At 39.1% G+C, this 13,198-nt stretch overlaps 1 protein-coding gene across 2 annotated transcripts in view; it reads left to right on the top strand.

Moving 5' to 3' along the window:
* The first annotated feature begins 1,563 nt into the window (after positions 1–1,563).
* rb1cc1 (RB1-inducible coiled-coil 1) overlaps positions 1,564–13,198 on the top strand; it is a 28,914-nt gene continuing 17,279 nt past the window's right edge. The window contains exons 1-7 of one of the 2 annotated variants that reach the window (XM_036518982.1): positions 1,564–1,878; positions 3,433–3,551; positions 3,843–3,974; positions 4,080–4,206; positions 4,698–4,868; positions 8,914–9,116; positions 11,939–12,386. In XM_036518982.1, the coding sequence (XP_036374875.1) occupies positions 3,904–3,974; positions 4,080–4,206; positions 4,698–4,868; positions 8,914–9,116; positions 11,939–12,386 (1,020 nt within the window). In that variant the 5' untranslated portion in view covers positions 1,564–1,878; positions 3,433–3,551; positions 3,843–3,903. Of the gene's footprint in view, positions 1,879–3,432; positions 3,556–3,842; positions 3,975–4,079; positions 4,207–4,697; positions 4,869–8,913; positions 9,117–11,938; positions 12,387–13,198 lie in introns of both variants that reach the window. The other variant, XM_036518983.1, reaches the window with a different exon arrangement.

Raw genomic sequence — 13,198 nt, 5'->3', positions numbered from 1 at the left:
TTTCCCTGGGGCATAAAAGTAGGTAACATGTAGGAAATGTAATGTTATATTGCTACCTCCATTTACATCTCTTCCCATGGGTACACAGAGCCCCATTTTTGTCCTGGCGATTTTTCATTTGTCACACATAATGAAATGCCACTACAGAGGCTAATTTTCATCCACTTTGAATCAGGCACTGATGAGTTATGGTGATTCAAGTGAATTACATGGGGCCTATGCGACCCTCAGCCCACCCCAAAAATGTGACAAACTCATGAGACATTCACCATAACATAGACATAGCATAAGAATCTATAGTAGGCCTCATGCTTCATAGCCTTGTGTACATTTGGTGAGTTTTTCCTGCCAGTTAGAAGACGACAGAATAATGATGAGAATGCAGACAATGGCACTAGTGTTTCACCACCTCCAGTGCTTGACCCTTACAGATAATATCAGCGCAAAGAAAGGTCATGCAGAAGAAATTAGTATGCAATTTAATAATTCAGGATAACACTACAGCTAAAACTACTTGTAGAGAAGCTGGCTGACACTTCTCCACAGATGAGCCCAAAACAAAAGGTTAAAAAAAACAATAATTTAGTTTAAAAACCAAACATACAAAGAAACCAGCCAATACAAGCCAACAGCTAGGACAAAGTGAGCCTTCCTCCTGCTCTGCAGCCACACCTGTATTAAGTCTGGCCTCAATCAGTAAGATGTGGCTCATTATCCAATAGCTGGTTCCCCTACAAATTGCCATCAGGTGAACACAATTGACAATGAGTGACACAATGAACATTTAGGTTCAAGGTAGAGGTGGCGAAGGCTCTCCTTCATACTACTACTACTACTACTACAATAACTGCTGAACCAAACTAAACTAGAGAAACAAAGCAAAAACATAAATTGACACTAGCTCATGTCACTAGTTACACAATGGGAATAAGGAAAACCACAATGAATAAAACAGTATGTTTTGTCTATAAACAATCGGTACACAACTGCGTGCATACAGTCCAATAAATGAGGAAAATCAGACACATTCTTCAATGGAAAGAGCTGTTGATGTCTTGAAATCAAAGAGAAATTATTAGTCAGTATTTAGCCTACGCTATATTTATAATCATTCCTTTACATGTTTCAAAATGTGTTTGTAAATAATTGTTTTTTTAATGTATCCATACACAATTAATTTAATAATCAATGCTATCATTGAGTGAAATTGCACACAGAAGAGTCTTTATTATTTATTCTTAAATGGCAAGTTGGCGTGGTTTTCTTTATTGTGCAATTGACACGCCTCTGGAAAAAAAAAAAATGTTACTCATCAACCACACAATCTAAAAATAAAATTCCACTTTTGGTACATTATTTTGGTCCCCAGATGGTTATTACAGAAGACCTCGGTTTTTGCGCACTGACTACAACAGGAAGTCAAAAAGACCATACAAATTAAGATCCAATCAGGGAACAAAACACTACTGACCGAACTCAAACACACCTCTTTTCGTGTTGCGTTCGCAGCGCAAAAACACTGCCCTTGCACTTTCCTCGCTTAATCCCAGCGTGCACCGCGCTTCTCAGTGACGACAACAACAAAACACAGCAGCAGATACAGGGTGGTAGCTAGCTAGCAAGGCTACTTGACATAAACACTTGGCTAGCTGGCTACATTACACAATCCTAGTCGAAAGGATCGTTGACAAGAAAAACAACAGCACGTTGAACAGCCCGATAACAACACGGGTAATATGAACATCACTTAGAAAATAATAAATACTCAAAATCTGCTGCAAATACATTTCCAGCTTGCTCTCCAGCTAGCTGACTGAATGCTTTGCGATCCCCAGTTGAGCTGGCTAGCGGAGCCTGGAAGATGTGATAAATACTGAGGTAAGAGATTGTTTCCATTGCGAGCTACATATGCTGGTCCTCCGTTGGGTGTACGTTATACCTAACAGAGCTGTCCATCCGATGGCAAGTTCGACAAATGGATGCGATCATAGCTAGCCTATCCAAAGCAACGTGTGGTCAATAGTGCATTGACATTGTTTTGTGGCGAGCCCGGCTAGGTAGCTACATTTAGTTAGCTGGGTAGCTACATGACAGCTGATATTCACCAGACAGTAAGGTATGTTTTTGGGCCTGGTAATGGTGGTTAACGAAAACACGACATGACAAATTAGCACTGGGTGGATGCAGAGAATCGCCCTATAAAACGGTGTACTTGTTCGCGTCTCCTGCCACGGATGTTGTAATGTTCCGTTCTTTGTCTGGTGCAATCCAGTAGGCCTATTTGTTCAACTGCAGTAGCCGCTTAGCTTGGTACTGTCCAACCATGGTGTAAATCGAGCTAACGTTAGCTAAGTTAGGTGGCTGGCTAGGTAGCTGGTTCTATTAGGTAATTGTTGGTTAGCTAGCTAGCTAGCTACGGTCTGCCTAACTGTATCTTCTCTTTTCAAAAATCGTTTAATGTAGATAGCCAATAAACGAAGGAAATTGGTTTCTTGATTTAAAGATATTTTCAAGGTGAAAGAAAGCAGGTTGCCCCGTGCTGATCATGACATGACTCAGCCTGAACCGATCCGGTGGCTAAGCTGAGTGTCAAAACTTTGAAGAGATCAGAGACAAAACGTTGTAGTGTTTAGTTAATGGATTTCCATATAACGTTAGCAGGTGTTGCTAGCAAAGTGACCGGCTAGCTAACTGCCTTGTGTTAAGTGATGTGTTGTCCCGTTCTGCACTTGGTTAGGTAACATTAGCTGACTACACCTCGTTTGAGTGCTCTAACTTATTGTATGTTGCTAGGTAGCAAGACTACGGTGGCTTAGTTAAGTAGTGATATATAACTAGCTACTTGCATTTAAGTGAGTGAACCATAGCTAAGTACCTACGCAAGTTCCACATCGCAACTTAACCGTTCTTCTCTCATGTTAATTCTTTTTTGTTGAGGTATATTGTGGTATAAAGTTAGCTAACTGGAAACAAATCGAGGATGGGTGTACGTTGTTCCAAAGTGTTGCTAATCAGTGATCTTGCAGTACTGCTGCTAACGTTAACTACCCACTAGCTAGGTAGGTAGCTATGTATACTTGGGAACTAGTCGCTTGTAACATCACTAGCAAACGCTCATGAGACTATGACATCTCTGACAACAATTAGCGAGTACCAGCTCGCTAAGTTCAAGGTGAAACGCTCGGGCGAGGCAAAAAGGACAGAGATAATTGGCAGGTGTATTTTTGTCATTAGATTTTGTCTCCGGTCAATCACTGTTTACTCCGCGGAACAAAGTTATTGGGCTGAGATTAAAAATACCCAACACGGGCTTCGTATTATAACTTCTTCCAGTCGACTTCAGAATAACTTCGATGGTGAAACTAATCAAGCAATCCGCAGTCGTGTCTTTTCTTTTATCATTAACTGCTCATTTTAATGTTTTGATTACAGACTCTGCAAGCAGTTCTGATACCTACTTTGATGCTCCAATTGCCAAAGTATATTACAGCAGTTGCTTCCTTTTCCCTGGAACACTTGGCCGCAGTTAAGACAGCGTCCTGTGGCGTTAAGTGAGTGCGTGAAGTTCATTACTGAGAATGAATCGTCGTATACTTTTTAAACATGTACACAGAGACTTTTTTTTTTTTTTTTTTTACCTTTAGAACTGTTCAGAATCACTTCTAATTTTTGAAACCTGTAACGCATTCCCAGTTCTGTTAAAGATTTTTTTTTATTATTGTATGTATACATGCATGTGCAGTGTATTATTTTGCACGTAAAGATATCAGTTTTGTTTCACTAAGATGTATTGTGTTGGAATTGTCTGAAATGCTTTCTCTTTCTATTCTTCGTCTGCAAAGGAGGTGCTAAATGACTAAATGAACAAGGAGGAGAAGAGTGAAGACTGCTGGAGAATTCAACATGAAGTTGTATGTGTTTCAGGTCAACAACGGAAGCACACTGACTTTTGACACTGAACTTGCTGTGCAAACGTAAGACCTGCTCACCTTTCTCTCAGCTGTGTCAGATTGTCATTGATCAGTTTACATGTAATGGTTTGCCAGTCTGACACCACAACATCATTGTGTTTTTTGTAGTGTCTCAGACCTTAAGCATGCCATCCAGGTCAAATACAAGATCGCAACACAGCACCAAGTTCTGGTTGTCAATGGAGGGGAGTGCATGGTTGCAGATAGGCGTGTCTGCAGTTACAGTGCCGGCACTGTAAGTAATGTGTCTGTATGTCTTTGAATTGGAAATGAATATTTGAATAAAGTCTGTATTCATATAAGTCTTGGTTGAAGGTACACTGGCAGGTTGAAGTTTTTTGTGTTTTGCATTAGATAGATGAGCAAAGTGTGTGTTGAGTTTTTATTTTAGAACTTAATTTAACAGCAGCTGGGTAACATGGTGGTCAGCTGTAGCATAAGGTTTCAGCTTTGCATTTGGGATTGAAAGATTAAGTCATTATTTTACACAGTCTAAAGTTCATCCTTTTTGGTAGAAATAATGCTCTGCCTTTATGATCCTTTGGAGTTTAGGAAATGGGTGGTTAGTGTTAGTGAATGAATGTGTGGTGTGATTTCTTTTTTTTTTTAACAAGCCCAGTGCTGTTGCTTTCATTAGAACACACACTCACAGAGACACAAACAACCTTTCCTTTCTGGACTTAAAAAAAAATATGTGTATGGTTTTTCTCTCATTTCATCATACAGGATACCAACCCAATTTTCCTCTTCAACAAAGAGATGATCCTGTCTGACCGCGCTCCAACAATACCCAAAACCACCTTTTCCATCGAGAATGAGATGGAACTTAAGGTGGAGGAGTCCCTGATGATGCCAGCAGTGTTTCACACGGTTGCCTCTCGAACACAACTTGCAGTGGTAACTTGATATGTCCTTTATAAAGCATATTTTAAACAGGCTGTATGGATAAGAAAATGCCTCTAATCATCTAGAAAATGATTTAGGCAAAGTTATTTTTAAATATATAACAGCTGTTACTTCTGTTGTGGCGAATACTCCAGAATTAGTCTCAACAATGCTAATATGCAGATGACCACAAAACTCAGAAATTATTTTTAGATTTACACTTGTGTAAAGTATGAGAGTCTCATATTTTGGCTGAAAGTTACTTGTATTGTGTAATGCTGCAATGCTTGTGTGCAGCCAATATTCCCTGAATTCAAATATGAAATAATAATTTTACTCACGTTAAACTGTCTCTATGATTATTGGCTCTCAAGGCTAGAAAGCTCCTTCTCGACCATAGATATCTTGCTGGGTGAATTTATTTTCGGTCTTCTTAGTTCTGTGTGATGTTCTCCCTATGTTTTAAAATCTTGGACACGGTAGGCTACAGAATGCCCAGTTTCTCAGCTGCATCTGTCTGGTTTATCTTAAGACTATCTTAAGATTATCTCAGCACTGGAGAAGGTGGTGTTTTTCATGGGCAAAAAAGTCTTTGTATTCCCTGCCTTGTAGAGCAGGCCGCTTAGTGCCTTGTTGAGGCACTTAGCTGAAGTGTGCAGCTTTTCTCAAAATATTGAGGTACTAGCTGCTTCAGTAATTAGCGCAGAAGAGAGATTCACTGCATTCAAATACTAAACCGCCTTTTCACTCATTATGCATCATTGCACTCGGTTGAGTGTAGCTTTACATGTTGTGAGTGAGCTCAAAATGATTCTTATAAGCAGGTTGCTTGATTCTTACTAGTGGGGTATGTAAGTAGCGTTGATAAAGGATTGTGTATGAATGATTATTCTGTCACTGTGTTTCTTGTCTAATAAATGAGGCTGATGCTTATATCAGTAATTCTTACAAACAAAATGCACAGTATACGCCCAGATATAAGCCAAAAGGAAATATGACCGCTGATATTAGAGCAAGTAATTGAGAATGTAAGTAGTCAGTTAAAGTGAAGAGTATGTATATTGATTATTGTTGTTATATGTAGGTCTTCTGTGAAAATGAAACATTCATTTCTCTCTTTGGTTCAGTCTGCAACATTAGTGTGTGTGAATATTGTTTGTGCTGGACATTTAGGTAGTTGTGATTTGAATTTCATTTCTTCCTCTTAAGCTGTCTTACAAAAGGAAGTGGAATGAATAAGCCTCAAGACTAAGGAAGCTCACCTATTTAATAAGTCACCATGTGTACAATGGTGGCTGGTAGTGACAAACAGCTAAAGTTAGATTGTAGGGTGTGGTCAGAACAATAAGTTGTTTTAGCCTTGACAGTGTAAAAAACAGGGTAACATTAATGTTTAATCTCAGTTTGTTTTGAAATACTGGTTATAATAACATGTTTCATACATTGAGGAGCTAATCCATGCATTTGTCACTGCATTCTTCATTGCACTCCCTGCTTTATCATTACTAGCCCTATTTCTTCCCATCCATGGAGTCAGAAATAAAATATTTTAATGTAGTTAAACACTTATGACTTCTAATTTATATGATTATATTAACAGTAATTATTATTTTATTACCTGGGTATGCAATATATTATCCAGGTTATTTAGGTTGTGTACAAAAAAAAACTTATTTATGGGATATTTGCAAGTAAAAACTAGAATGAATCAAGCCAGTCCATTTTCACTTGTAATATTAAGAGAAATTTAATTTGTTTACGGTATCCACAAAATTATATGTTATAGATGAGCACTGATAGTTTTTCTGGGTAGAAAATGGTACCTGTCCAGCCATAACTGCTGTTTCTAGTGCTGAGACCAGCATTTCAGGAAGCTTGTTCCTTATTCAAATACTGGGAAAATATGCATTCTCTGATAGTTCAGTTGTTCTTAGCAACACCATCACCTGAGTGAGGACAGTCATTTCAGAATTATTTCATAACCATTTTGTTAATGTGCAACTTGCACAGCCTAAGCAAGCAGACCTGGAACATGAGCAAATAATATTAATACTTGTAACTGCATTAACACATGACACCTCAAGGATCCGTATCCATTGAATATAATTTATTTAGTGGTATTCGTTTACCAGTTTAATAATTGAATGCAGTTTTTGGTAAAAATAAAATCATACATATGTTAAGATGATTGCAGCATTCAGATTGTCCATGTTTCAAACATGATTGCAGCTGAAATGGCTTAGTTTGTGTGTGAGCTGCTGAACCCCGGGCACGTTAAAATGCCTTTTGCAATTAAATTTACACTGTCAAAGTGAACATGGACATAGGAGACATGTTGGAGCCTCGAGTGTTTGTCTTAACAGCTCTTTCACGTACCCAATCAGAATTTGTATGGGCCTCTGCGTTAAGAATGCAAATGTAGGGACTAATGTGTGACCGCATTCACACCTGCTATTCGCATTGTAACCTGTTGCCTTCTGAGGTTTTGCTGTAAGGCAAAGGGTGTGAGAAATTCTTTTGGTTTCACTTCGGTTACATCCTTTCGCTTTGCTGTCCTCAAAATACTCAACATATTGAACCACACCGCCCAACATGTGCTTGGAAATACGCCACTCAGAATCATGTGATTCCTGTGATGTCAGCCTGCTTGTTTTGCTGAAAAATGGATCAGCCAAAGAGTAGAGAATGCACCACAGTGTTGGTCTGTAATAAATAAAGTAAAGTGTTTAATTGGTGAATGCCTAATTTTCTCCAGTTCTATTATGCAGTGGGGTGAAGGTGGTTTGCCTTGTCTTGGCTATCCTATTGAAGTGCAGGTCTTTAGTTTGGCCAAATGATAAATAGACATTTAAGGCTAGTATTAAAGTATAAAATAAGTATAAAATAAATACACCTTCAGGTTGTTGCTTGTCATGTTGTCTTTCATTTTGTGGAAAAATGGGTCATAGGCCGATTTTTCACATCATGATCACTGCATTATCACGTGTTAATTTGAATAGAATGGGCAAGTCATGGGTGCTTTCACATGGGTCCCTCTTCAAGTGCGTTATTGATTGGATTGATTGATGCAAATTGTGATTTCCCCAAAGTGGCTGTGCATGGAGAATGTCCTTGTTGTGGATCGACAGGTTTGGCACCAATAGCCAAATAGATGTAAATAGATTTACATTTTGACAGGAAGTAGCTCCCGCTGACATGAATATTGTCCTTTTATTGGTGATGTGAGCAGGAAGCAAATAAAAAAGTATGTGTGTGTGCAGATGTGTGTTATGATTTTCTCAGCCATATTAAGTATAAGATTAGAGTAAAAGAGATGAGAGAGATAGAAAACAGATTCACTAATGGCAATGTAGGTGACCATAGACATTGAATTGAAATTAGGGCTAATTGGGTTTAACCTCAAAAAAATTAATGCTAGCTAGCAGACTGATGCCCAAGCTAGTTAAATGCAAGAGAGTGGATGGAAAAAAAAATCTTGATTACCTGAGAGAAAAGGTCAAGTCTCTTGTAATGCAGAAAAAACCTAGAGCACCCTTCGGCGCAGTTTCTATGAACACACACACAACTGCATGCCGTTTCCCGAGGAGCAGTACAGATAGCGTGACAGTGTGAAAGTACCCACAGGCACTGTGTCAATGAATCAGTTCAGGTGAAAGTGAGGACATACAGGTGTCATAAAAATGTGTCATTACAGTTCAAAATATAGCATATTTAAACAGGCCTGTATTAAAATGCCTGTGTGTTTCATCCTTAACTTTTGAATTTGAAGTGTAAGCAAATGTTACAATTTTTTTCTATTTTTTCCTTCATTTCAGGTATAAGCTACTTGGCAAATGTGCATTGCAAACAAAGGAAATGTCAGTTGTCTAGTTAGCTAGCTATGGAGATTGATTGAAGTAAGATTACATGTTTGGAGTCCGTCTTAACTTTCAGTTGAGTGTTACATGAAAATCAAGACAAGTTTTTAACCAGTTTTGGGGTTATATAGGCAGTCAAGGGGATCAGTAACTGCCTTTTACCTCTGCCCCCAGAAGTCAGAATTCTCTTTGTTCCCTAGGAAATGTTTGAAGTTGCCAAGAAGCTCTGCTCTTTCTGCGAACGCCTGGTTCATGACGAACACCTTCAGCACCAGGGTTGGGCTGCCATAATGGCCAACCTAGACGACTGCACCTTGTCTTACCAGAAGCTGCTATGGAAGTTTGACACTGCCTATATGAATTATCAACAGGACATCGAGGACATCAAATTAAAGCTTACCAAGTAGGTGTTTTTTCACTGAGATAAAGTTCACCAAGGCACTTACTCCTGAAAACAGATCATTAAGAGAAATAATGCATAATGCATGAGGCAGATGCATAATTTGACAATCAAATACAAATTACATGTGAAAACAACACAGGGACTATGCAGAGTTCTACAGCCAGTTCTGTATTGCTGTTATCACATACATCAATGAAGTGTGTTAAAGAACAGTGTGTGCTGTATGCATTATAGTTCTGAAAACAATCTCACCACCAGTACTAGGATTCTGTGAATAACTGTACATTTAGTAGTTAACACAATAAAGAAATGGCAAATTTATTAAAATGACCAGCATAGATGGACCTTAAATATGCTTAACATTTTCATGCTTTCTGCGTATATTTTCCAGATGAACATTAGAGGTCCCCCTTGCTCTACTGCTTAGTTGAGTTTATGCATTTCCCAGGCTTCATATATTTTTCCTTCTTCTGGGTGTTCAGAGATCACTGTAGTGCTGTTAAGATTCAAGTGTAAAATTTGAAATATTAAAATTGTGTTGAATAGTAGGCAAATTTTATAGCAAAATTAGCAAAATAAACATTTATTCTGAGCTATACAGCAAATAAAGATGCAGTTAGGGTTAACATGCCGTTATGGTGACAGTCATTCATAAAATACTCCTGTTAATTGATTGGGTTTATACTTTGTTTAATTATGACGTGTTAGAACTGCAGACTGTGCCAACAGAAACAGCGATTGTGGAAACATAGTATAAGTTAAACACAAGCTCAGTGCTGAGCGCACAGTGTACTTTCCAAAGCTTTTTGTAATTCATTTTGAACTGACTAGTTGTGGTAGGTAAGATGTATTGTGTGGAAATCAATTTCAGTGCATTCATTAAATTACATTACATTATTGTTATTTATCAGAGCGACTTACAGTCCCTACAGTTTTATACATTTATCCAGCTGGATCTTTACTGAGGCAATTGTGGGCTAAGTAGCTCGCCCAAGGGGAGAGAAATGAGTTTTCAGTTGACCTTCCTGGTTACTTAAATGTTAAAAGAAAACATTTGGCTTTAAATTGTATGAAATGGACTTTTATGATTGCACAATATTTTATTCAGAACATTGGAATGTGTTAAATAGAAGTTGGCGATCTTCCCCTGGATTGCTGTCACACAAATCATTATCAGCATAATATTTATTGACTTATCTATATCTAGTTGTGTGGGTCTCTCATATTTACCCATTTCCTTCTTGCCTAAAATTGCAATATTTACAAAGCCACACATAGACAAATTCCTGAAATGGGTGCCGAAGGTGCTCATTTTCCCTGTTCCCAATTTTTTATCAGCCGAAACTGAAGAAAAGCTCATAAGTCTTTGAGTTTATGCATCGCAGTGTAATATAACGACCCCTGATTTCTGGGCTTTCTTCTTATCAGAAAGAAACGCCAAAAGAACAAATAGTGTCTGTTTTAAATTATGCTACATAATTCTGCAATGCTGATTTAGTGTCTAGTTTTGCATCTCTCTCTGTTGCTTTTTCACACCCAGAACCCAGAGCCAGTTTATTGACATTCATCATTTTTTACCGTTTTTATTTTTCCCAACCTGTTTTCAAGAGCCAGAACAGCCCCCTCTGTTACAGTCATCATCTGTGATTCATACATTATAAATCACACATAGTCTATCACTCATTGTACGTGTGGCCAATTAATTGAGTGATTGAGCACACTGTAGAACAGATAATTTACAGATATTTCCTTAAAAACTGAGGAAGCATTTCAGGCGATACATTTAACAATGCAATGGATCTCACTGTTTCAGTATATATTTTTTCATTAGCAATAAACATATTGAGCATTTAGTAATTTGTTTTATCACCAATCAGAAATGTATACTTGGCTTTAGGTAAAAAGAAAAAAAAACAAACATGTATATACACAAGTGTATGCACACATTTGGCTTACCTGAAGGGTGGCAAGACTTGAACTGAAAAATGAAACCAAGGGAACGTGTATTATTGGTTTGATGTTTCAAGCATGTGTGAACTTCCCTCACATCGGTCATCCTATCTGTTTGTGTACGTATTATGTGAACCCCAATATGTATCAAAATTCACCTTTCTACAATTTTTGAGACACTTTTAAAGCATACCGTAGTGGGGAGGAACGCCAGTCACAAACAACAGTTTGATAAATACAGATGAAATTTAATAACCCAATCTTCTAAAAGATCTCACAAATACATAGTGCACAAAATTTTCACTTTCTGTCGTTTTCTGTGCTAGTTTTACCGAATTCTGGCCCGCAGATGAAATTACTGTCCTTACAGTCACAAACGGATATGTGATCGTGGTAGTAAGTCAGTTTAGGCTAAACAGGTGACTTTTATGGCCCATTACATGAGTAGTCATTGGTAAAGAATTGGGTTCTCAAGGGTGGCAGTGTTTGTATGGGGAAACCTTTACTACTGTGTATACTTGTACTAATTTGACAGATGAACAAGCCACTGACTCGAGCTTTCCTCTGTGGACAGATGGAAAGTAGGGATTCCGCTGCGTTAATTTATAATGGCCTAGGATGGAATGTACGCTAATAACGGTTGGATTTTCGGATTTGGATTTTTTTTTTCTTTCTGAGGCCTACTTGGTATTTGAATTCACTGAGTATCTAGATAAGAGAATTTATACTTAAAAGCAGTGTTATCTGGCAGCTAATATTTCAGCATCTAGTACTAAGAGGATTATTTTGCCCTAGCGTGGCTGTGGAGTGTAGTCCCACGAAGTGTTGAGAAATCGATGGTGACTGCCATCTTTGTTTCGTGTCTTTTAAAGACTAGGTACCGCCGTGTCGGTCATGGCCAAGATCCCGCTGCTGGAGTGCTTGACGCGCCACAGCTACAGAGAGAGCCTGAAGTCCAGCTCGCCGGCCGAGGGGGAGGGGACCGAGGAGGAGACGGAGGAGGAGAAGTCCGTCGACTCCGTGCTGCGGCCCGGGGAAAGGCGGAGCGGTGGCAAGTCCCCGGGGTCTTTCTCCGCGTCGGGGGACACGCCGACCCAAGACGTGGTCGCGGATGCGGCCGTAGGCGTGGGCGAGGGCGCGGGAGAGGGCAGCGAGATGACGGACAGCAGCGGCCTGAGGGCGGCGCTGCAGGAGACGGACTCCCCGGAGAGGAGCAATCCGCCCTCTTTCAACGTCACCCTTTTGGACTGGATAAACGTACAGGACAGGCCAAACGACGTTGAGTCCGTCGTGAGGAAGTGCTACGACTCCATCAACAGAGTAAGTGGACGCTGCTGAGTTTGCTGCTCCGGTCGTTTCTCAGCCCAAACGTTTCATCTTTCATATTAATAAGGAATTCTGATATAGGGCATGGTATAGGTTGTGGTGTAGTTTAGTGGCATTTATGTATGTGTCAGAATGCACTTTTATGGATATAGGGGCAGAATATGGGAAAGGTGCACAAAGGATTGTGGGAATTCAGGACTGTTTTAGGTGGCAGGAAAGCAAAAGTGTTTTCTTACACCCAGAAGATATCAGATTCTTCTTAAGGTCTTGTGTTTGAATGTCTTGTATAATCAACTTTCAGCAAAGTTCTGAGCAAAAGTACTAAATACAAGGACAGTGTTCACTTGTACAGAGCTGACTTTTATGGTTTTATGATGCAAGCTGACAAATTAACAGTCAAAACAGCCAAAAAAGAACAGGAAGCTGTAGTCTTCATGGGTCTGACTGAGACTGGACCAGAGCTTGGTGATTTCTGGAAACTAGTGCCACAATGCCACATGCAGCTACTACAGGAGTGGAGGCAACATACTTTAAACACACAACTGTTAGAGGTGCACTGGAATTGTTATTTTGCTCACAAAGCTCTAGCTATACCTGGACACTTGACATTTTCCTGCCAATAGTATACAAAATAATCATTCTGTGTTGCTTCTACCGATCAGTCATTTTGTCCAGGTACTAGAAATTATACTAAATACATTGGGATTACAGGTAATTAAAGTAAAACAGTTACAGAAATAACAGTAAAAAACTAAATCTCAGTGAAAATTGCTGACAGGAATCTTTTCAAACTGAAACAGTATGCT

The sequence above is a fragment of the Megalops cyprinoides genome, chromosome 24 (assembly GCF_013368585.1).
Source record: "Megalops cyprinoides isolate fMegCyp1 chromosome 24, fMegCyp1.pri, whole genome shotgun sequence".
NCBI lineage: Eukaryota > Metazoa > Chordata > Actinopteri > Elopiformes > Megalopidae > Megalops > Megalops cyprinoides.
This window is presented reverse-complemented; position numbering and strand designations above follow the sequence as displayed.